This window comes from Tupaia chinensis, unplaced genomic scaffold (assembly GCF_000334495.1).
Source record: "Tupaia chinensis unplaced genomic scaffold, TupChi_1.0 Scaffold000088_1, whole genome shotgun sequence".
Classification (NCBI taxonomy): Eukaryota; Metazoa; Chordata; class Mammalia; order Scandentia; family Tupaiidae; genus Tupaia; species Tupaia belangeri.
In genome coordinates this window covers 3,237,603-3,261,142 of record NW_006159550.1, presented here as the reverse complement: position 1 = coordinate 3,261,142, position 23,540 = coordinate 3,237,603, and the positions used below count along the sequence as shown (strand labels likewise).

Sequence of the window (23,540 nt, the reverse complement as noted above, 5' to 3'; positions counted from 1 at the left end):
GGTCCCACATGGCTGACTCCCTGGTTTGAGTCCTGTACACAGTGGCTTGAGAATCAGGCTGGCCACTTGTGGATGCATGCTAAAAATCCTGTGAGGAGAATAGAGGAGAAAGGATTGTGGTGTGACCATCAGCCCATGGGGTGGGGTGAGGGGCAATTTCTCATTCCCTAGTCTCTCTGTCTTTTTCTTTCTTCAGTGAGTGCACACACCCTATAGCAAAAATCAACCCCCCTCCCGAAAAAAAAGGAAAAAAAGAAAAATGTATTTGTGTGTGTTTGTATACACACATACATACATGTGTGTATACACACATACATATGGGGGAGGAAGAGAATAAAAGAAACAGCTAGTCGGTTAGTTAAGTAGAGACATAGACTCTGACAATTACATACAGAATAGTTTTCCTGCTCATATAGTAGTATAGGCAATTTATACAGATAGTTAGAAAAAAAAACACTTTTCTTAAAAATGGTTTTTATATCTGCTTTGTTTGGACCTGGATGCAAATTTTTTTTTTTAAAGACTTTTTTGCTATAGGGCGCGTGCGCTTGCCAGACAGAGAGAGACAGAAAGCGAGAAATCACCCCCCAGAGGGGATAGCCATGCCGCAATCCCTTCTCCTCCGTTCTCCTCTCAGGATCTTGGGCACGCACACACATGCACCCGGCGTGAGTTTTAGGCCATCAGGTCCGGGACACAAAACGTGGTCGACTACGTGGGAGTCCAGCGACATAGCCATTACGCTAACTGCTGGTCCCAATTTCTAAAGTATCTTATAATCTATAGTAACTCTTCTTGCCTTTTTAAAATATCATTCCACTTATTTGTTGAATTTGGCCACATGCTGACTGGGGCTGTATTCACTAGGAGGCTTGACTGGTGTTGGAGAATCTACCTCTATGACTCCCTCACCTGGCTGGCAAGTTGTGGTTCCACTCATGGTAGGGAATCTTAGTTCTTCACATGGGCCTTTCCACAACATTGCTTAGAAATCCTGAAAAGCTTGGTAGCCGGCTTCTTTTTGTTCCCATAGTATACCCCAAAGAGAATAATTCCAAAAAAGTAAGATGGACGCTACAATGCTTTCTGACCTAGTCTTGGAAGTCATACTATCACTTCTGCAGTATTCTGTGGGGTACACAGATCCTTCTGTAATCCTATATCATGGATACCAAACAGCAGGGATCTCTGAAGACTATTTTAGAGACTGGATACCATAGATGATTTTAATTTAAACTCAAAAGTACAGGTTTTGGGGCCGCAACTGTACGGTGATTAAGACACTAGACTCCCTCATGACTTACTGTGGTTTTAGCCCCAGACCTGTCGGCTTGCTTTCTAACTTCCTCACTCTTTCTCTGTCTCTGTTGAGCACACAACCCTGTATCAAATTAAAAATAATAAAAATTATAAGTAAAATAGTAATTTCTTTAAAGTACAGATTTCATACTTTGATACTATACTTTCTTTTAAACTGAAAAACCTTGATTTCTAAAATAATAACATACTGGTTCTATATTATAACATACATGTAATAATTTCAAAATTATTGCTAATATAAATTATTAAAAAGACTATCAAATGGAGTTTAAGATTTCCTTATTTTTTTTTTTCCCAAGATTTTTGCCATAGGGTGTGTACTCTCCGGAGAGGGACAGAGAGCTGGAAAGTGAGAAGTCACCCCTCGAGGTGGGGCCTGAGGGGTGTGGTGGCCATGCCGTAATCCCTTCTCTCGTCTCCCCTCAGGATTTTGGGCATATGCACATGTGTCCAGTGTGATTTTTTTAAGCTGCCGTGTCCAGGACTTGAATTGTGGCCAGCCACATGAAAGTCCAGTGCCGTAACCACCTCACCACCCGCTGTCCCCACGATTTCTCAGTAATTCTTTTTGTTCTCATAGTATACCCCACTAGGAATATATTGTCAGAATATTGTGTTCTAGATGGTGTATGCAGTTAGTTTGAATTTTTGTCAGATTTGGTATCTTAGTAAAATTTATTTTTTCTGCTTTCCTTTTTTAAAAAACATGATTTATTTATCTATTCATTGTGATGTTTTAAAATACATTTTTATGGGCCAGCTCCATGACCTATAGGAAAGCAGCTGTATCCCGCATGGCTGATTGGCATGCCTAGTATGCGCCCATGTGCCCAGAATCCCACGAGGGAGAGACGAAGGAGAAGGGATTGCAGCGTGACCATTTCCTCTTGGGAAATGCTTTCTTTTCTTCTCTGATTCTCTGGTGAGTGCACACATCCTTTGGCTAAATTAAAAATACATATATAAAAAAAATTTGTCCTAGAGTGCATGCACTTGCCAGAGAAAGCCACCGCCACCCCTCCACCCCTCCAAGGGTGGGTGATGACCACGCCACAGGCCTCTCTCCTCCATTTTCCTCTTGGGGTTTTGGGCACAAACATATATGCTTCTGGTGTGTGTTTCAAGCCACTGGGTCTGGTACTCTAGCTATATAGTCAGCTATTAGGATTCAGCCTCCTTAACCACTGCACCACCAGCTGGTCCCAGTAATGTATTATGGGACTCTCCTGGACTCCCACATGGGCAGTTGTGGTTCAGGTCTTGAACATGTGTGCATGTGTGCCCCAAATCCCAAGAGGACAAAAGATTGTGGTATGTGTGTCTTCCTTCAGGGGTGATTTCTCACTCTGTCTCTTTTTTTTTAGGTAAGTACACAATATAGCACAAATTTCTCAAAAAGAAAAAAAAAGGATATACTTTTATTAGGAGCAAGGTAAATAAACTTTTTACTCATTTTAGATCAACTTGCTCCTTCTGTGAACTATTGGGCTGTTGGGAAAGTCATGACACATTTTTGTGTAGAAAAATACATCATGACTTTTCCAGTAACCTAGTATTTGTCTTTTCTTTCCCACACTCTTCTGTAAGATAGTTGATTATTTTCTTTTCAATTTAGATAGAGGTTCTTAAAACCATTATTGACTTGAACTGTGTGCTGTTGGCCATGTGGGAATCCAGTACCTTTAACCACCATGCCACCTGACGGCCCATAGAGTTTTTATGATGCATATTACTTACTTATATGCAGTATAAGTTGCCAATAATTTTTTCCAATTCTGTTCTTTTAATTTCAGTATTTTTAGCTATGCAAATTTTTTTTTTAAATTTTTTCGTAGGCATAGTTATCAGTCTTTTACCCTTATTGTTTCTTGATACTGACTTAAAAGTTTTCCCCACTCTTAGGCTATTGCTTTTATCAAAATTACATTTATTTAAAAATATATATATTGGTAACTGATTGATTTGCTTTTTATACTGGTATGTTTTGTTATGAACAGATCAGTTTTACCTTTTTGTCTGACTTTTTAGTGATCCTAATATGACTAATAAAAGCCTATCTTAAAATGTTCATTTTGTAAGCTAAATAATGTGATTGAATGTATAAAAGAAAATGAAATTTTAAAATGTGGAAAATAAGCATGTTTTTTCCTTATTAAATTAATATGCCATGGGACCAGCAGTTAGTGTAATGGCTATGTTGCTGGACTCCCACGTACTCGACCACGGTTTGAGTCCTGGACCAGGTGGCTTAAACTCACGCCGGGTGTGTGTGCGTGCGTGCCCAAGATCCCAAGAGGAGAATAGAGGAGAAGGGATTCTGGCGTGGCCATCCCCCGGGGGGGTGATTTCTCGCTTTCTGTCTCTGTGTCTCTCTCTGTCTGTCTGGTAAGCGCATGCGCCATATAGCAAAAACCTCTCCAAAAAAAAAAAATTAATATGCCAGCTTTATCCTGTAGTAAAGGTCCATATATACTTGGATATGTTTCTGGATTTTCTGTTTAATTTAATACTCATTTACCAGTATTATACTTTTTTATTTTTTTTTTGAGAGGTTTTTGCTATAGGGCGCATGGGCTCGCCAGCCAGACAGAGAAAGACATAGAGACAGAAAGCAAGAAATCACCCCCCAGGGGAGATGGCCACGCCGCAATCCCTTCTCCTCCGTTCTCTACTCGGGATCTTGGGCACACATGCTCCCGGCGTGAGTTTTAAGCCACTGGGTCCGGGACGCGAACCATGGTCGACTACATGGGATCCAGCGACATAACCATCACGCTAACTGCTGGTCCCCCAGTATTATACTTTTAAATCATAGAAAAGTATACTTTTTTAATACCTGGTTGCGCTAGTACCTATCTTTTTCCTTTCAAGTGTTGTCATTGTTAATATTACTTAGTTTTTTTTTTAGTAAATAATTATTTAATTTTATTTATACATCCATTTATTTTGATTTGACTAGAGAGAGAGAGAGAGAGAGAAGGAAAGTGAGAAAACAAGCCCCAGGTCCGGTACTCGAACCATGGTTGGCCATGGGAGTGTCCAGCACCTTAACTACCACACCACCTTGTGGTCCCAGTTTTTTTTTAAATGATACATTGTAAGGAAAAAAAATGGAATTTAAAAATAGTAGACTTGTCAATTTTCCCATGTTAATTTATACATTATTTATGCATAATATATATAATTTATATGTATATTTATGCATATACACATATATATAAATGTAGAAAGTGAGAAATCACTCCCCAGGGGGGATGGCCACACGGTACTCCCTTCTCCTCCATTCTCTTCTCGGGATCTTGGTCATGTACGCACACACGCCTGGCATGAGTTTAAGCCACTGGGTTTGAGACTTGAACCCTGGTTGACTACATGAGAGTCCAGCAACATAGCCATTATGCCAACTGCTGGTCTCTGGTATTTTTGATACTGTTTTTTCATTGAAGGTTTATGGTTTCTCAGAGGTCAAAAAAAAAAAAAGATTATTTGCATGGAGGTACTTTTAGCTGTCCTATTTCATTTTTTTTTAAGCGATTTTTTTTTACAATAGGGCACATGTGCTTGCTTAAGAACCAGAGAGACAGAAAGTGAGAAATCACCCACCAGGGAGGACAACCACATTGCATTTCTTTCTCCTCCATTTTTCTCTCAGGATTTTGGGTGTGCGTGTGCATGCACACACACACCTAGCATGAGTTTCAAGCCGCTGGGTCCAGAACTTGAACTGTGGTCAGATATGTGGGAGTCCAGTGATGTAACCATTACGCCATCTACTGGTTCCCTATTTCAATTTTTATACCTCTAATTTAAGGTTTATTAATAGAAAGAGAATGTAAATGATTTATTTTTATTTTATTGATTAATTTTTCTTTCAGAGGTTTTTGCCATAGGGTTGTGTGCACTTGCCTGCGGTGAGGAGGAGGGAGGAGAAACAGAAACAGACAGAGACAGTGAGAGGGAAAGTGAGAAATCATCCCCCCCAGGGAATGGGCACACCGCCATCTCTTCTCCATTCTCCTCCCAGGATCTTGGGCACACATGTACACAACTGGCATGATTTTTCAAGGCACCGGGTCTAGGACTTGTACCATGGTTGGCCATATGGGAGGTCTAGCAATGTAACTACCACGCCATCTGCTGGCTTGTGAACATTACATTTTAATTTAAAATGAACTGGTTGGCTCATTTCAAAAAGTTGTGAAATTGAGAACCAGCAGTTAGCGTAATGGCTATGTCGCTGGACTCCCACGTAGTCGACCGTGGTTCGTGTCCCGGACCCGGTGGCTTAAAACTCACGCCGGGCGCGTGTGTGTGCGTGCCCAAGATCCCGAGAGGAGAATGGAGGAGAAGGGATTGCGGCGTGACCATCCCCCCTGGGGGGTGATTTCTCGCTTTCTGTCTCTATGTCTCCCTCTGTCTGTCTGGCGAGCGCACGCGCCCTACAGTGAAAATCTCTCAAAAAAAAAAAAAGTTGTGAAATTAATTATGATTAATTTTATTAACTGAATATATCACTTCAATATGTAGTAAAAATAAATAAGTTATTGATACTTTATATATTTTTTATTTTGTACTGTCTTTGAAATCCAATATGTATTATTTACTTACAGCATTTTTCAACTAGTCACATTTTACGAACTCAGTAGCCATGTACCCCTACAGTATTTTCAAGGTTGTATGGAATAGTATACATGGACCATAATAACTTTATTTTTGCCTTAATATTGTGTTAGCATATTGTTTTGGTGAAACATGCTTACAGCTAAATCTTTGCAGCGTTTATTTTCTTATGCTAAATGCAATCATGACATGATTTTTAAAAAAATTTAATCGATGTGGCCCTGATTATTAAATTTTTTAAATTTGCCATAGGGGGAACTAGCAGTTGGCGTAATGGCTATGTTGCTGGACTCCCACGTAGTCAACCACGGTTTGCGTCCGGGACCCGGTGGCTTAGACCTCACGCCGGGCGCGTGTGCGTACGTGCCCAAGATCCCGAGAGGAGAATGGAGGAGAAGGGACTGCGGCATGACCATCCCCCCTGGGGGGTGATTTTTCACTTTCTGTCTCTATATCTCTCTCTGTCTGTCTGGCGAGTGCATGCGCCCTATAGCGAAAACCTCTCCAAAAAAAAATTTTTTTTTGCGATAGGGCACATGCCCTTTCCAAAGACGAAGAGAGAAATGGAAAGTGAGAAAACACCCCCAGGGAGGATGACCAAGCTGCAGTCCATTCTCCTTTATTGCCATGTGGGGATTTGGGTTACATGCATACTCACAAACACACACAAACACACACACACACACACCCCTGGTGTGTTTTTCAAGTCACTTGATCTGGGCCTTGATTCACATAATTGGTCATGTGGGATCCAGCCTCCTTACCCACCACACAAGATGGCCTCATGCAATTAGTACTTAATTTTGTAAGGCTTTAATACATATTGCAAAATTAAGTTTTCTAAGTATTTATACCAGTTTATTCTGGCACTTAATAACAGTTACTCTCTACCTACACTTTTGTTAATATTATGTACTGTCTTTCTTTAGAACTCTTTTTTCTCAGTTTAAAAATGGTACTTTGTTACTTTGATTTGTATATTTTGATTCATGGTGAATTTTTGTTGTGTGTTTTAGTCATAGGCATTCTTTCACATATTACAGTTCATTTTACTTCTCATTTTCTGTTGCGAGACAGTCTTTTTGGTACTGATTTATAAGACTTCCTTTCATATTAAGGGTTTTAATGTTTTGAATGTTGCAAATACAGTTCCCCAGTTTGTCATTAACCATATACCTCTATTAATGTTTTCTTAAGTAATGCTTCTGCATTTTTATTTACCGAAGTTGTACAGTTTTTTATTGGTGTTGCCTTGCTATGATTACTCCCTATGGGATTATATATTTGTCTCGTTTAAACTGTCTTTCTTCACTGACTTTAAATCATTTTTTTTGGAGAGGTTTTCACTATAGGGTGCGTGCATGCGCTCGCCAGACAGACAGACAGAGACATAAAGACAGAAAGCGAGAAATCACCCCCCAGGGGGGATGGTCACGCCACAATCCCTTCTCCTCCATTCTCCTCTCGGGATCTTGGGCATGCACGCACACGTGCCCGGCGTGAGTTCTAAGCCACAGGGTCTGGGATGCGAACCGTGGTCGACTACGTGGGAGTCCAGCAACATAGCCATTATGCTAACTGCTGGTTCCTAAAATCATTGTTTTCATAAGTTATTGGATAAACATTTGGAATGTGTTTTCTAGTGTTTGCTATATTCCACTGTTCTTTTTCTCCAATATAAGAAGTCAAAATTCCTTGTAGGTCAAGTGTTTGTTTTCAGAAATGTTTTGGCTAGTACTCTTATCTATTTTTCTTCAAGGCAAGTTTTAGAATTATTTTGTACGTTACCACGCCTAGCCAAAGATGGGGAGGGGGGAACAAACCACTGTTCCTTATATTTGAAATGCTTCAGAGTACAGACTCATAGTTTGGTGTTCCTTAATAAATTTGCATAATTCTTAGTAAAGTTTATTCATTATTTAGTGTTTTTTTTTTCTTTTTCATTGTGGAGTCATTCAAATTTTCTGATGAATTGTTGCCTCATATGAAGTCTTTGCTTGGTATGTGTTGATTTTTAGTTTTTGTTTTTTGAGAGATTTTTGCTATAGGACTCGTGCACTTGCCAGACAGAGACAGAAAGCGAGTAATCACCCTCCAGGGGGGGATGGCCATGCCGCAGTCTCTTCTCCTCCATTGTCCTCTCGGGATCTTGGGCACGCAGGCACATGCGTTTGGTGTGAGTTTAAGCCACCGGGTCCAGGACTTGAACCCCGGTTGACTACATGGGAGTTCAGCGACATAGCCATTATGCAATCTGCTGGTCCCTGTGTTGATTTTTTTTTTTTTTTTTTTTTTTTAGTCCAGCTACTCTCACTTTATTCTTTTGGTATAAAGGGTATTATTTATTCAGGAAGATATTCATTTCATCTACCAATATTATATTTCTATCTCTTTCAATGTTTATACTTCGTCTTAAATTTTATTTACTAACTTCCAGAACAGAGTTAGTAATAATGAACTTTTTTGACTTATATTCATCACCCTAACATTTTCCTTTTAAATATGACATTAGTTGTTTGTTTCAGAAGGGTATCATAATAAACATTTTTTTTTTCTTACTATAGGGCATATGTACTTGCTAGGGAGAGAAGGAGGGAGAAAAGAGGGAGAGAAGAAGAGGGAGCGAGGGAGAGGGAGAATGTGAGAAGGAATCCCACCACTCCGGTGGGATGGCCACATTACAATCACTTCTTCATTTTCTTGGGATTTGGGGCATACATGCACACGTACCTGCTCTGTTTTTCAAGCCACTGAGTCCAGAATTGAAACTGAATAATTGGCCATGTGGCATTCAGCCATCTTAATCACCATGTAATAAACTTTTAAGAAAGATACTTTCTATTGCAAGTTTAGTAATAGTTTCTTTGCTCTCTTTTTAGTTAAGACCTTATCATAAATTATGTTCACATGCCTTTTTTTATCATAATGTTAGAATTTTTCTCTTTTCACAGATAGATAGAATGAATTTTATTAGCTCATCTGTTCTTGAACTGCTAAATAGAACTCTCCTTGGGTCAGCCCATGGCCTGGTGTTGTGTGAGTAGATCCCACATGGCTGACTGAGCAATTTGAGCCCTGGACCTGACAGCTTGAGAAACATGTTGGGTGTGTGTGTATATCTGCACAAAATCACAAAAGGAGGGCGAGATGGAAGAGAAGGAATTGCAGTGTGACTATTCCCCCTGGGGATGCTTTTTCGCCTTCTCTTTCTATGTCTGTCTCTGGTGAGCGCACATGCCCAGTGGCAAATTAAAAGACAACTACAAAAGTAGTTGTGATTTTTTTTTTTTTTTTTTTTTAGTGAAAAAGAGCTTTTGGGGAGGGAGAGGAAGAGATTGAAGGAAAATAAAGGTTTTCTTCCAGTTAGCTAGGATGACAGGTGCATAGTGCTGGGCCTGGGCTGGTGAGCGCAGGTCTTAGCCTGTGCAGAAGTGCCCTATCTGCACCACTGTGGCTAGGCCTGATTGTGATTTTTCTGATTTTTCTTTATACAGCTTTGGATTCTATTTGTACAAGTTACATTTAGGTTTTTCAACCTATCATAAGTACAGTTGTATAGTTTGTACCTGTGATATATGCCATGTACTGTTTTTGGGTTTGGTAGCAGGACTAAGCTGTTTTATAAAATGAGGTTGTAATTTTTATGCTTTCAAATACTCTCTAACTATATCAGCAGAATTAAATTATATGTTTATTGAGGGCTTAACAGAAGTAATCTAAAGCCTATCTGAGCCCACATTCTTTTTTTTATTAATGGTAGTTCTTTTAGGACCACAGCTCCTCTCCTCTGGCCTCTGGTTCTTACCTAGTTTGTTCTCTCCTTGTTAGTCTCTACCCAACCTGCCCCCAACTCTGTGCCTCTGTATCTCTCCTACTCTCTGTGACAGTTTCATATTTGTCACTATGAATTTGCTCATAAAACATTTCACGGTATTTTAAAAAATATTTTACTAACTTCTTAATTTTCCTTGATGAACTATAATGCTTTTATTCAGCCTCTGCTGAGAGAGTATTTGTTTGATGTCTAAAAAAGTTACATTAATTATATCTAGAAACTATGAAGTGTGAAAATCAGTAATTTTTAATTATATAATAGTTTTCTTTAGAATATAAATGGGTTAGATTTCCTTTGGATGTATTTATTGATATTAAATTAGAGAGGAGTGTTATTAAAACACAAAATAGCACTTCTTTTTAAGAGTTAAACCATTCTCTAGCAACTTAATGTTAAAAAAAAATTGAACCTATATAGAAGTTTTAGGAATTCAAAGTCGTCAGTGTATTAATTATTCTCATTCCTAGGTGCATTTTATCTGGTGTTTGAATATATGGACCATGATCTGATGGGACTACTGGAATCAGGCTTGGTTCATTTTAATGAAAACCATATAAAGTCATTTATGAGACAGCTCATGGAAGGTCTGGATTATTGTCATAAGAAGAACTTTTTACATAGAGATATTAAGTGTTCAAATATCCTTCTAAATAATAGGTATGGATATTGTTTGATATTTATGTTTAAAATGAGTGTTACATAATGTAAACCTTGATTCTGTTAAAATTATTTAAAATGTAGTTTATTTCATTGCTTCATGCTATTTTAATATAATCAGCGATATTCTAGCTTGGGCTACCTCGAAAAGATGTTAAATATACTTTAGTTAAATTGACTTTCAGTAATAGTTTGCAATGTACATAAGATTAAACTTTGTTGACTTTTTTGTTTGGTGTTCTCCAAATAATGAGAATAAATCTAATAATTAGTAATATGATTACAGCTTTAGGTTTTGAATAGGTTTTAGAATTAAAAAGAAAGTCATCTCAGTTTTAAAGTGAACTTTTTTGAACTATGTATATGCATAGATACATACATGGTTAAACTCAACATAACCTGAACTCTGATAATTTTCTTATAATTGATACTATTTGTTAGTTTAAATGTGGGCATGTTTGGTCCTGATTTTAATTAATGAAAAGCGTGTGAACTTGAAAATTAAATGAATTTCAAGTAATCTGACTTAGTTTTTGAGCAACATTGACTTTAATTGATCAAGTAATTTATCTTATTACTAAGTAATAAAATTATCTTTTTTGTTTTATTTTCATTGAAATTTATTTCATTGTACTTTTCTAAATAGTAGCCTGAATAGTACTGGAACACTGTTAATGCTAGTGTTGTAATAACAGTAGTGCACTAGTGTAATAATAATAATAATAATAGCTGAAATTACTCAAAGCAGAGCACTAATTATTTGCCTTATTTTGTGGTTTTATTTACCACTCGACTCTGCCTGTAGGACCCTGATGGTACTGCAGTGCGATCAATGTTAAAATTTACATAGGTTTATTTTTGGTCTATTCTAGGAATAAAATAAGAATATGTATTACCAATTCAGATTAGATGAAAAACTTTTATTCATTTTGTCTTGTTTCCACCAGGGGGCAGATAAAACTTGCAGATTTTGGACTCGCGCGATTATATAGCTCGGAAGAAAGGTACGAGTACTTTCATATGAATATTGTTTATTAGAGTCTGTTTTTAACAGCCACACTAGAATAACCTTGTTGATAATTTTTTCAAAGGGAAACTTACTTTTTATGGTTAAATACAAAAGAAAACTCATACCATATTGGGTCGACTGTTTTAATTGCAGAATTTTCTATATTATCTCAATTTTTAAATGACAGATTTTTAATATTTATAGGTAAGTATAATTTTTTAAAGGCATAGCTTTATAGTTGACTAAAATGAACTTAGTAATTAAACAATTTCTACATAAATTTCAAATGCATTTCTTATGCACATCCAGACATGTTCCTAATTTTTGTGTTTAGTGAAAAACCTTAGTATAGGCTTTTTAAGTTGCATATTTAAACATATAAACCTCGTTTTGATTATTGTTTGAGACTTCAGATTTTTTTGTTATGGTTATGTTTACACTTAGTGGTGTGCTTTTTAAAAACTCCCTAGATTTCTTCATTTAAATAAACTATTGACAAGTTCAGTTCATAAGATAGAAAAAAAGGTGGCCCAAAGTTGAGTGTGTATCTGACTTGGGTTCTTTTGTGCCTGGTGGTAATGAAATATACTTGTCTTATTAGAACTTACAGGGAATTTCAGAATAAAATATTTTCTGTGAAATGGTGGATTTGTTATAAACAAACTATGGAATTGATTAGATTTAATAAACCTATAGTTGGTTTTGCTCATTCCTGTCTCTATCTTCAGAGATATTGATATATATGTGTGTGTGTGTGTATGTAAAATTTTTAAATTCTTTTTTTTCCTTTTTTTTGGAGAAGTTTTTGCTATAGGGCGCATGCGCTTGCCAGAAAGAGACAGACAAAGTGAGAAATCATCCCCCAGGGGAGTGGCCATGCTGCAGTTGCTTCTCCTCCAGGGATCTTGGGCACGCGCAAACACACACCTGGCATGAGTTTAAGCCACCAGGTCTGGGACTCGAACCGTGGTCAACTACATGGGAGTCCAGTAACATAGCCATTACGCTAACTGCTAGTCCCTAAAATTTTTAAATTCTTTATGGCAATTCATTTTTTAAAATGTCACTATAATTTAACCAAACATTAATTGCAATTCTTAGAAATAAATGTTTGCTTTTAGTGAAAATTTTTTTTGGGGGGGGAGAGGTTTTTGCTATAGGACATGTGCGCTTGCCCGAAAGAGAGAGACAGAGAGACAGAAAGTGAGAAATCATCCCCCAGGGGGGATGGCCACGCCGTAATTCCTTCTCCTCTATTCTCCTCTTGGTATCCTGGGCACGCACGCACACGCGCCTGGCGAGTTTAAGCTGCCAGGTCCAGGACTCAAACCGCGGTTGACTACATGGGAGTCCCAACGACATAGCCATTACGCTAACTGCCGGTCCCGCTTTCAGTGAATCTTTGCCAGATAGTTGAAGATGAAAATAAAAACTCTTCTTTTGAATTTTTTAGAGTGAAAAATCTCTCCATTTTTAAATTTTGGAATATGAATGACATCAGTCTTAAAATTACTTTCATTGGTTAGTGTGGAGTGTTTTCAAATAGTTTATTTTGGATCCTTTAGGGTTTCATGAAACTCCTCAGAAAATAAGATGTGAGTGAAATTTTGATGGATGCTGCTCTAATCCTTTGTACATATATTCACCAAGCTAATCTGATTGTTTTAGTTTATTTGCTCTAAGGCATGTGTGCTTGTCAGAGACAGGGGGGAAGTAAGAAATCATACCTCCTGGAAGGGGGGATGGCCACACCATTAGCACTTATCCTCCATTCTCTTCTTGGGATTTTGGACATGCACGCACAAGTTTCAAGCCACCAGCTCCAGACCTTGAACTGTGATCCATTATATGGACATCCAGCGTTTTAACCACCATGCCACTAATCTGTTTTTATATTTATTTTACCTTGGTACATTTAAAATTAATGTTTTCATTTTAAGGAAGGGTTGTATGGTTTATTTATTTTTAAGTCCAGAATTGTTCTATAGCCTAAAAGCAAATATCTCCCCTTAAATTACATTTGAAGAAACAGGCCCAGGAGAAGGTTGAGTGACCTTTTAAAGTTTAGTTATTTTAGTAGACAAGAAAAATTTTATGTGTTGTATACAACATGCAGTTTTGAAATGTGTATGCATTGGCTAAGTTGAGTTTTTAAAAATATATGCATTACCTCACTTTTTGTGTATGTGATAAAAACACTTAAAATCAACTCTAAGCAGTGTTTAAGAGTGCATCACGTTGTTATTAACTATAGTTACCATGTTGACTGTAGGTCATCACTTAATTTCTTCGGTTTATATGAAATTTCATGTGCTTTTATTAACATCTCAGCAACCACTCCATCCCACTTCTAGCTCCTGGTAACTGCTACTCTATTCTCTACTTCCATGAGTTCTCCATATAAATGAGATCATACAATATTGGTCTTTCTATGCCTGACTTTTTTCTCTTAACATAATGTCCTCTGATTTAATTTATGTTGTTGCAAGTGACAAGGTTTTCTTTCTTTTCTTTTCTTTTTTTTTTTTTTGAGAGGTTTTTGCCATAGGGCGCATGTGCTCACCTTACAGAGAGAGACAGAAAGTGAGAAATCACCCCCCCAGGGGGGATGGCCACGCCGCAGTACCTTCTCCCCCATTCTCCTCTCGGGATCTTGGGCATGCACGCACACATGCCGGGCATGAGTTTTTTTTAAGCCACCGGGTCCGAGACGCGAACCACAGTCGACGACATGGGAGTCCAGCGACATAGCCATTACGCTAACTGCTGGTCCCAGGTTTTCTTTTTTTTAATGGCCGACTAGTATTCCATTGTGCCTATATACTACATTTTTTTAATCCATTCATTTGTTAATAGACACATAGATTGATTCTATATCTTGGCTATTGTAAAGGGTTGAGTAATTTTAAACGTTAGAAAATGTTGGCAGTCCCAAAGATACAGAGTTCAAGGTTTTTGACTCTCAATTTTTTATTCTTTCCATCATATATAAAAGTGTCTCTTGATACAACATGAGATAAAAAATTGGTGTGAATGTGTACTTCACTTGAATGACTCATTATTTGAATGACCAAATTTCTTCTTTTTTTTTTTTTTGAGAGACAGATTTTTGCTATAGGGCCAGTGCACATGCCAAAGAGACAGAGAGACAGAGATGGAAATTAGGAAATCACCCTCCAGGAGGGATGACCACGCCTCAGTCCCTTCTCCTCTGTTCTCCTCTCAGGATTTTAGGCACACACTCACACGTGCCAGCATGAGTTTAAGCCGCCAGGTCCAGGACTTGAACTGTGGTTGACTACATGGAAGTCCAACAATGTAATCCTTATGCCATCTGCTGGTCCTGAATGACCAAATTTCTGAGGCTATATTTTGGGAGGAGATTCTGGTTAATGAAGAAATCTGTCTCCTTATCTGGCTTATTGAAATGGTGATAGAAAACAGTTCATTATAATTTCCATCTAATAGATCCTTTTTATGCAAATACTCGTGCATATTTGGAATATATTCCAGAAAAATTTACCATAAAGGAAATTTATAAGAGATAAATTTGTTATTTTATTGTACAAGCAGATAATTCTTTCCTTAACAAGGGTTTATGTACTCTTTTAAAACTTCTCTTTTTAAGATTAGAATAATTTATAATCCATTGGAGGGCCAGCCTTGTAGCATAATAGTTAAGAAAACTGGATCTCACATGGCTAGCTAACTGGGGTTTGAATCCTGAACTCTGCAGCTTGAAAAACAAGCTGAATAGGCACATGTGTGTACCCACATCCTGATGGAATGGAGAACTGGGGGAGAAGGGATTACAGTGTGACCATGCTCTACTGAGGAGTGTGTGCTTGCTTTCTCTCTATCCCTCTCTCTCTGGCAGATTTATGAACCACTTAGCAATTAAAATAAAATCCATTGGAGAAGTATGCTTAATATAATGGAATGCCTTTAAAATGCATTGTTCTGGTGATTTTGGGACCAGTAGATAGTGTAATGGTTAGGTCGCTGGACTCCCATGTAGTCAACTGTAGTTTGAGTCCAGACTTTGTGGCTTAAACCTCACGCAAGGTGCATGTGCACACATGCCCGAGATCCTGAGGAGAGAATGGAGGCGAAGGGATTCTGGTGTGGCCAACCCTTCCCCTGCCCCCAAGGGGATGGTTTTTTACTTTCTGTCTGAGTGCACATGCCCTGCAGCAAGAAAAAACCCCAACTCTCTGAATAAATAAATAGCCTACTGATGTTAAAGAAACCTGCCTTTAGCAGGTTTATTGTTTCAGATTTTCTAGGTAATTCTTGAATTAAATATACAGGAAATGGTTGGTTATTCATATTTATACTTTGTTACTATAAACAGAATATAAAGTAAGACTTTAATGTACTCGCGCAATGCTAAGACCCTTTGAAGTATTTTATAAGTAATTACCTACTACAAATGGAATAACAAGTGTTAATGATGGAATAACTGAAGTGTTAACGAATTTAGTGTAAGGTTTTTTATTTTAAAATAGAATATATTATATCTTATCACTGTAATTGCATCAACCATATCTCTCGTTTGATTATGGATATGTTTTTAAATTTTAATTCAGGGGAACCAGCAGTTAGCGTAATGGCTATGTCGCTGGACTCCCACGTAGTTGACCGTGGTTCGCATCCCGGACCTGGTGGCTTAAAACTCACGCCGGGAGCATGTGCGTGCGTGCCCAAAATCCCTAGAGGAGAATGGAGGAGAAGGGATTGCGGCGTGACCATCCCCCCCCCGGGGGGGGTGATTTCTCGCTTTCTGTCTCTATGTCTCTGTCTGTCTGGCGAGCGCCCTATAGCGAAAACCTCTCCAAAAAAAAAATTTTAATTCAGGAGAAACTGGGTTACTTGAGGGATATGGATGCACAGTAATGTGTTATAGGGGAAAGCAGAACTGTTGGATTAAAGTAGTGGTGGGGGTATGATTTCTTTAAACTTGGAGAATCATTTTCTTATGTTGGAGACCCATATGCTCTGTTCCATTCAGCATTGGGAAATGTAGAATTTGAGAACAGATGTTTTGCTCCATTTATTTATCACTTGTTCATCCTTCAGTATCTATTTTAAGGAAAACTTTTCCTGAGACTTTTAGTTAGATAGTATTTTCCTCTTCTGAGTTTGTTTTGTTTTGTTTTGTTTTTTTACCAAGTCAGTGCTTTCAGAAAAGATGTATTTTTCTCATTGTGTGACTATCTTGTATGACAAAATATGTTTTCCAAGAAGAAAGTGTAATTTGGCACACTTATTATTTTAAAGCAAGCTCATAATACCCATAGTCCCCAATCTGGAAACTGGCTCTGGTCCTAGTATTGCTATTTGGCCAGTTGTGGAATTTTCTGCAAGCCTTTGGGCATCATCATTTTCAACTTTTAAGAGGATGGATTTAAAATGTTCAAAATCCTTATTTGTAGAATATTGAAAAACATCAATCATGGTTTTAAAAATTACTGTCATCAAAATAAAATTTTCTTAAACAATAACCAAAAAGCCTACGGTTTCTTTATTATGATTCAATAAGGAGAAAAGAGAAAAAAACAGGTTCACTAACACATACCTTTTAAAACACACACCTTTTCTGAGGCAGTATTGCCATCTAGTGGATTTTCGTAAAATTGCAACTAAAAGTAACACTGAATTTTCCCAATGCTATGGATTTATTATTTAGTCTTCCCCCTCCCCTTTCAATGAGGGTAGGGAAGGGAAACAGAGGCAGAAATAGCTTTTTTTTTGTAAAATTATTTTATTGAACTTTATCTGTTTATTTTAATATGACCAGAGAGAGAAAGGGGGGTAGAAAGCAAGCCTCCAGGTCCAGGACTTGAACCATTGTCGGCCATGTAGGAGTCCAGACCCCCAACCACCATGCCACCTGTCCACTCCAGAAATAGCTATTTTTGACAAGGTCTCAGTGTGTCGAAATCTTTTTGCCTAGTCTCCCAATTAGCTTGGATTACAGGCATAACCATGCCTTGCCAGGGATATTTAGGTTGGCCTGGAACTCAACCCGCGGTCCCACACACGGTCCAGCGTTCCCATATGTATTACTGTTGCAGGACCCAAAGGTGTAGAGCTTAATGGGAGAGGAAGACAGTATCATATCTCTTTTGTCTAAGAACTGACCAAATAAAAAAGCTTTGTTGGGGCTGGCCTGTAGCACAGTAGTTAAGCACTGTACATTGGGAGCTGGATTCCACTTAGCCAGCCTTGGTTTGAATCTTGTTCCAGTGGCTTGAAAAACTGGCTGTGCATGTGTGCGTGCATGCTAAAATCCTTACAGGGTAGAGAAATAGAGGAAAAGATTGTGGCATGACCATGCCCTATTGAGCCGTGTTTTCTCTCTCTCTCTCTCGCTCTCACTCGTACTACTCTTGGGCAATAAAACATAAATAGGATTACTTTCTTACCTCTATTGTTTCTTGAACCTAAAATTACAGTTCTTTAAAGATGGGAATATTTTATATTTTTGTGTTTTATATGCCCCAAGATATCAAATGCGTTCACAGTAATGGCTTAATTTATTTTGAGCCAGAAGAGGTTCCTGATTTGGAGGCTCCTCTTCATATATATCAGTGCAGGGAACTCTGGGGATTCCAAGTAATAGAAAGGATTTTCTGGGAGAGCCTGGACAAAATTGGAAGTATGGTAGTTAAAAACAATCACTAATCATATACGGGTAATAATAAATAAAATGACTAAGCAAGGTTCAGAGATGGAAATGCCATTTAGATCACAGCTTTAACTAAGGTCAAGATTAAATCGTATTTCCTTTGGCCCTGGTAAAGTAGTATACATTTTTTAAGCAAGTTAAGTGGGAAAGTCAATTTAATTCTTTAGGATACAGTGTCCCCACCCTCGTGTTGGGTAATCTCACCCATGTTCATAATACTGAGCACCTACAAATCTGAATTTCAAGACGTGAACTTGGTTCTTCTGATCCCTAATCCTTGTGTTTACTAAATATCTCTACCTAGGTGATCTGGGTACCTTATAATTAAAACTTGTGAAACCTATCTATCACTTCCCCAGAAAAACATCTGCTTTTCTTTTATTAAATAGTTTAGTTAAAGCTATTTTTGACAAGGTCTTTCACATCCAGATATGCTGCACACAGAACATTGTAATAGAATTCTATTGATCTCCCTGCCTCTCATCTTTCTCTGATATTCTTTCCTGCCATCCTGAGGCACTGCCATCCCTAGCTCTCCCCTCAATAATAGCAGTGCTGAACCATTTGCGGTTCTCTAAACATGCTGTTGAATGCCTTTGTGAATCTATGTAAGTGTTTCCTTTTGTGTAGAATTACACTTCACATTACCTCATTCTAACATGGGTTTGGTTCCTAAATCCCACAGGCATTTTTGGAGGGCATCTTCTTTTATATGTTCAGAGTACATTATTTATCATTCTGTAAAAAAAAAATTATTATAATTTACCTTTATATTACCACTGAACTTTAACCCTTTCAGCAAGTGAAACTGGTTGACATTTAAATATGTACATGGGCGTGCACACACACACGTACACACGCACACACCTCTTTCTCCTTTCATAAGAAGAAGAATTCTGGGTTGTCAGAAAAGTTATGACACATTTTTGCATAGAAAAACATGTTATGAATTTCCTGATGACCTAATAAGAGACAGTGTTCTGAGATGGTGTTGGTATTATTCTTAGGCAGACTTTAAAGACAAAGAAATTGAAGTTTAGAAAATTTTAAGTGTATTTGCAAGATTATACAGCTGCTAGTAAGTGGTAGAGCGAAGAATTGAACTTCTGAGAGGAAGACTGTTTATTCTCATTATATTGGTGAGCTTCCCTGGTAAGGCTCTGGATCCAGCCTTGATTACCTAAAAGTATTTTCCAAGTGGAAAGCTTTAGGGACCTTTCATCTGCTGTTGAGGTACAATTAGGCTGTTGACAATTTTTTTTTTTTTTGAGAGGTTTTTGCTGTAGGGCGCTTGCGCTCACCTGACAGACAGACAGAAAGCGAGAAATCAGCCCTCAGAAGGGATGGCCACGCCGCAATCCCTTCTCCTCCATTCTCCTCTTGGGATCTTGGGCACGCACGCACAAGTGCCCAGCGTGAGTTTTAAGCCACTGGGTCTGGGATGCTAACTGCTGGTTCCCAGGCTGTTGATAATTTCTATAGTTCTTTTGTAGCAAAAGGTCCATTGAATTTCACTGTCTGCCTTCTTATCCTCTAAATATATTTTATTTATTAATTTATTGGAGAGGTTTTTGCTATAGGGTGTGTATGCTCACCACAAAGACAGAGAGACAGAGAGAAAGCAAGCAAGAAATCACCCCCCACGGGGAATGGCCACACACAATCCCTTCTCCTCCATTCTCCTCTCGGGATCTTGGGCATACACGCACATGCGCTGGCATGAGTTTAAGCCACCGGGTCAGGGACTCGAACTGTGGTCAACTATATGGGAGTCCAGTGACATAGCCATTATGCCAACTGCTGGTCCTGTAAATTTATTTTTATCACATAAGAAATGTTTTCGTTTTCTAGCAGTTTAGCAAATCGTGTGGTAGTTCTGTTTTTGAGTCTCCCTTAGGTATACTGAATTTTGTTACAGTTTTAAGCAGCCTGGAAGCTCCTTAAGTACCTATTGAGAAAAATACAAATGGAAAATAAATTAATAACATTAAACATTTTAAATTGCTTGAGACTTCATATGAAAGTTTTATTGTTTACAAGTCTGGTGACTTTTATTTTTTTTTTTTAAAGAGATCTTTGCTATAGGGCGCATGTGCTCACTGGAGAGACAGACAGAAAGTGAGAAATACCTCCTGAGGGGAGAGGCATACCACAATCCCTTCTCCTCTATTCTGTCCGGATTTTGGGCACGTCTGCACATGCACCCAGCGTCTGCACATGCCACCAGCATGAGTTTTAAATCACCAGGTCTGGAACTTAAACTGTAGTCAACTATGTGGGAGCCCAAGGATGTAGTCATTACATAATATGCTGGTCCCAACATTTTAACATGTTGTTAACCATACAGAGGTAGAAAGTTGTTTTGTTTTGTTTTTAAAGCAGGAAGTGTTTTGTTTAGTTTTTCCCTAAGAGTTACTTCCCTAGTGGAGTTAGCTCTCCCCCTGCCAAAAAAAAACAAAACAAACAAACAAAAAAACAATATTAAGGAGATTTGCAGATCAAGTATTTAGTAGAAATTGAAATTCAGAGTATTTAACATTGAAATCCTTATTTCTGGATCTTTATAAAATTACTTTGTCATCCCATGATAACAGCTTGTTGGAGTTACTGTTTGATTTTCTAATTTAATGGTAGAGGGATGTATGTGTTGTATGTAAGAATGTGTATGTGTGCTTTGCTAGGTTGTGGAATTATTACTTGGAATTTAATTATAGAAATACATTGGGGTGGTTCATTTAATATTTTTTAGATTTTCTGTTTACTTGCTTGCTTTTGCTTTTAGATGTTCCTTTTTTCAATTGTACAAATTTATTCTCTAACATCCAAGAACCTGACTGTATTTTTTTCCTGTTTTTTCAGTAAGACCTAATTTGCTTTTTGTTAAAGACATGTAGCCACAGCTCAAGAATATTTTGTTTATAAATCAATAGGGGTAAAAAAGATGTCATATCAGTTTGCTTGTTCTCTTATGATCTTTATGACAATGAGTAACCAAGCCTAATAGTAAAAGTTGGAAATGTTCATTTCTGGATTTCTGGATTTTCATGTATTTTTCTACCTTTGGATGATCTGTTTTCATACTGAAGTGGTTCTTTAATTTTCCTGAGATTTACGTTTCCTGGCTTCAAAATAATAGTTCAGTGTCTTTTACTATTATCTTTACATTTGTAAATATAGCATCCTGATCATAACGTGGAGTATTTTCTTGATAATACTATAAGCTATTATTGAATTGGGTGATGCATGAAATTGGCCTGTGTTCTAACTCTACCAACCCTGGAATTTGTTTTTGTGATAAATATTCTTCTGTCTGAATACTTTTGTCACTGTTGCTTCTTTTTCATTAAATAATAAAGTGGAAAGTGAGCTGTTATACCAGTTTTGCAGATTTTAAAAATAAATTGTGATTTTTTTTTTTTTTTAATAAAGATTTTTGCCATAGGGCATCTGTACTCACTGGAGAAAGACAGAGAGGGAAAGTGAGAAATCACCCCCCAGGGGGATGGCTATATCCTAATCCCTTTTGCTTCCTCTTGGGATCCTGGGCCTGCATGTACACATGCGTGCCCTGATTTTCAAGCCACCAGGTGAGGGATTTAAACCTAAACTGTGAGCGGCCATGTGAGAATCTAGTATCTTACCACCACACCACCTGCTGACCTGACTCGCCATTGACTTTTTGAAAACTGCTTTATTCAAATATTTTAGATCCAAGTAAAGCACTTGTAATTTGTTCATAGTTTCTTGCTTGCTCTCTTTTCTCTCTAGCCTTATCTCCTTGCTCTAGTAAATGAGCATTTGCTTAGCCATCTCAGAGAACTAAAGGTTCAGTATAGTTGGAGCAAGAACAAAATGGTGAAGGATTTTATAGGCCTTTATAGATATTCTCTAGAAGGAAATGTGGACTAAAGGTGTAACACGTTCACATTCTATGGTATCATTTTGACTGAATTTCAGAAGGTAGATTGGCCTTGTGAATCTAGAAGCAAGGATAATTGGTTTGAAAACTATTTTAGTAAATTTAGTTAGGATGGTGATATTCAGAACTAGGGCCTGGCTATAGATGTTGGAAGGTCAGAGATGGGTAATATCACAAGGATGTAGAATTGTTAGAATATGTACTGTGATACACATCCTTGCCTTAATTTCTGTGTTATGCTATAGGTACTTACAGGACTTCTGAATTTGCATAGGTAACATGAATGGCAAAATAGGACAAGTGATCTTAGTAAGATGACAGCATCAGTTGGGAAAAATTAGTTTTGTTTTTCTGTAGCCATGTTATGGCACAGGAATTTAAAAGATATTTTTCTTGAAATATGTCAAAGGGAAGAGAGTGGGAGTGAAAAAAGAAAGGAAGGGGGAAAGGACATGAGAAGAAGATTGTGTTTCTTGTTAGGTAGTTATGGCATAAGTCAGTCAGTTGGAAAATCGGAAGTACTTACTATGTGCTAGGCATTGAGCTAGGTAATAACTGTGGTCTAGGTATTAGAGCTGTGATGGTCCAAATTCCTGGTCTCATTTACAGGGTGAGGAGGGAAGTTAGACAATACAGCATGTGGGGTGGAGAAAAAAAATTAAAATACTAAATATAGCAGTGTAAATAACATAGTGACTGTAGGGTCCTAATAAGGATAATGGTGACTGTTGGAGGTAATTTTCACTAGAGCAGTTAGGGTAGCCTTTGAGGCAGTAAATGAGGGCTCGAAACCCTAGAAATGGAAAAGGGAATACTTAATGAAGACTGGGGCAAAGAACATCCAAGAAAAAAGTAGAAGCAACTCAGCTAGTTTGCAGCCTTGGAATAGACTAGAAAGGATTAAGGGTTGAAAAGTTGCCATGGGCTGTAGGGATAGCACTGACCACATCAGAACATTTTGGATATCTGACAGGATCTACGTAAGAACACCGGTCACGTGTATGCCCGTGATCTTGGCTGGCTGAAGCTTGGGGTGGATCACGGTATTGGGACTCGATCAGGGGTGCTGTGTCTCTGTTTCTCTTTTTTCTCTCTGTCTCTTTCTCTCATGGAAAAATAAGTAAACTAAAAGAGAAAGAAAAAAATATCTAGTGTAATTGGAGGTGAGAGCTTTAATGTGTGTGTATAAAGTTCTACAAATTTAGTTAAAGTTTAAATTTTATTCAGTTGTATAGGAAATCACTGGACAGTTTTGAGCAAGTATGCTATATAATCTGGTATTACGCTTTACAAAACAAAACAAAACTTAAGAAAGAAGTAAAGAAAGGGAACTAGGCAAGGAAATCAGGTAAGATATTGTTGCAGTACTACCTACCAGTGAGACAGAAAGAGTGGCTTGGACTAAGATGTAGCTGTTGAAATCATGGAAAATGGTTGGACTTAGGATATATTTTGAGTATAGAGTTGATAGAAATTGTTGATACTAGAT

The 23,540-nt window shown here is 37.8% G+C and overlaps 1 protein-coding gene across 1 annotated transcript in view; it reads left to right on the top strand.

The window, feature by feature from the left end:
- Window positions 1-23,540, top strand: part of CDK13 (cyclin dependent kinase 13) — a gene marked incomplete at its 5' end in the record, with an annotated part of 142,766 nt that overhangs the window by 84,437 nt on the left and 34,789 nt on the right. The window contains 2 exon segments of the mRNA XM_006172158.3: window positions 10,243-10,432; window positions 11,380-11,436. Coding sequence (XP_006172220.2) covers window positions 10,243-10,432; window positions 11,380-11,436 — 247 coding nt within the window.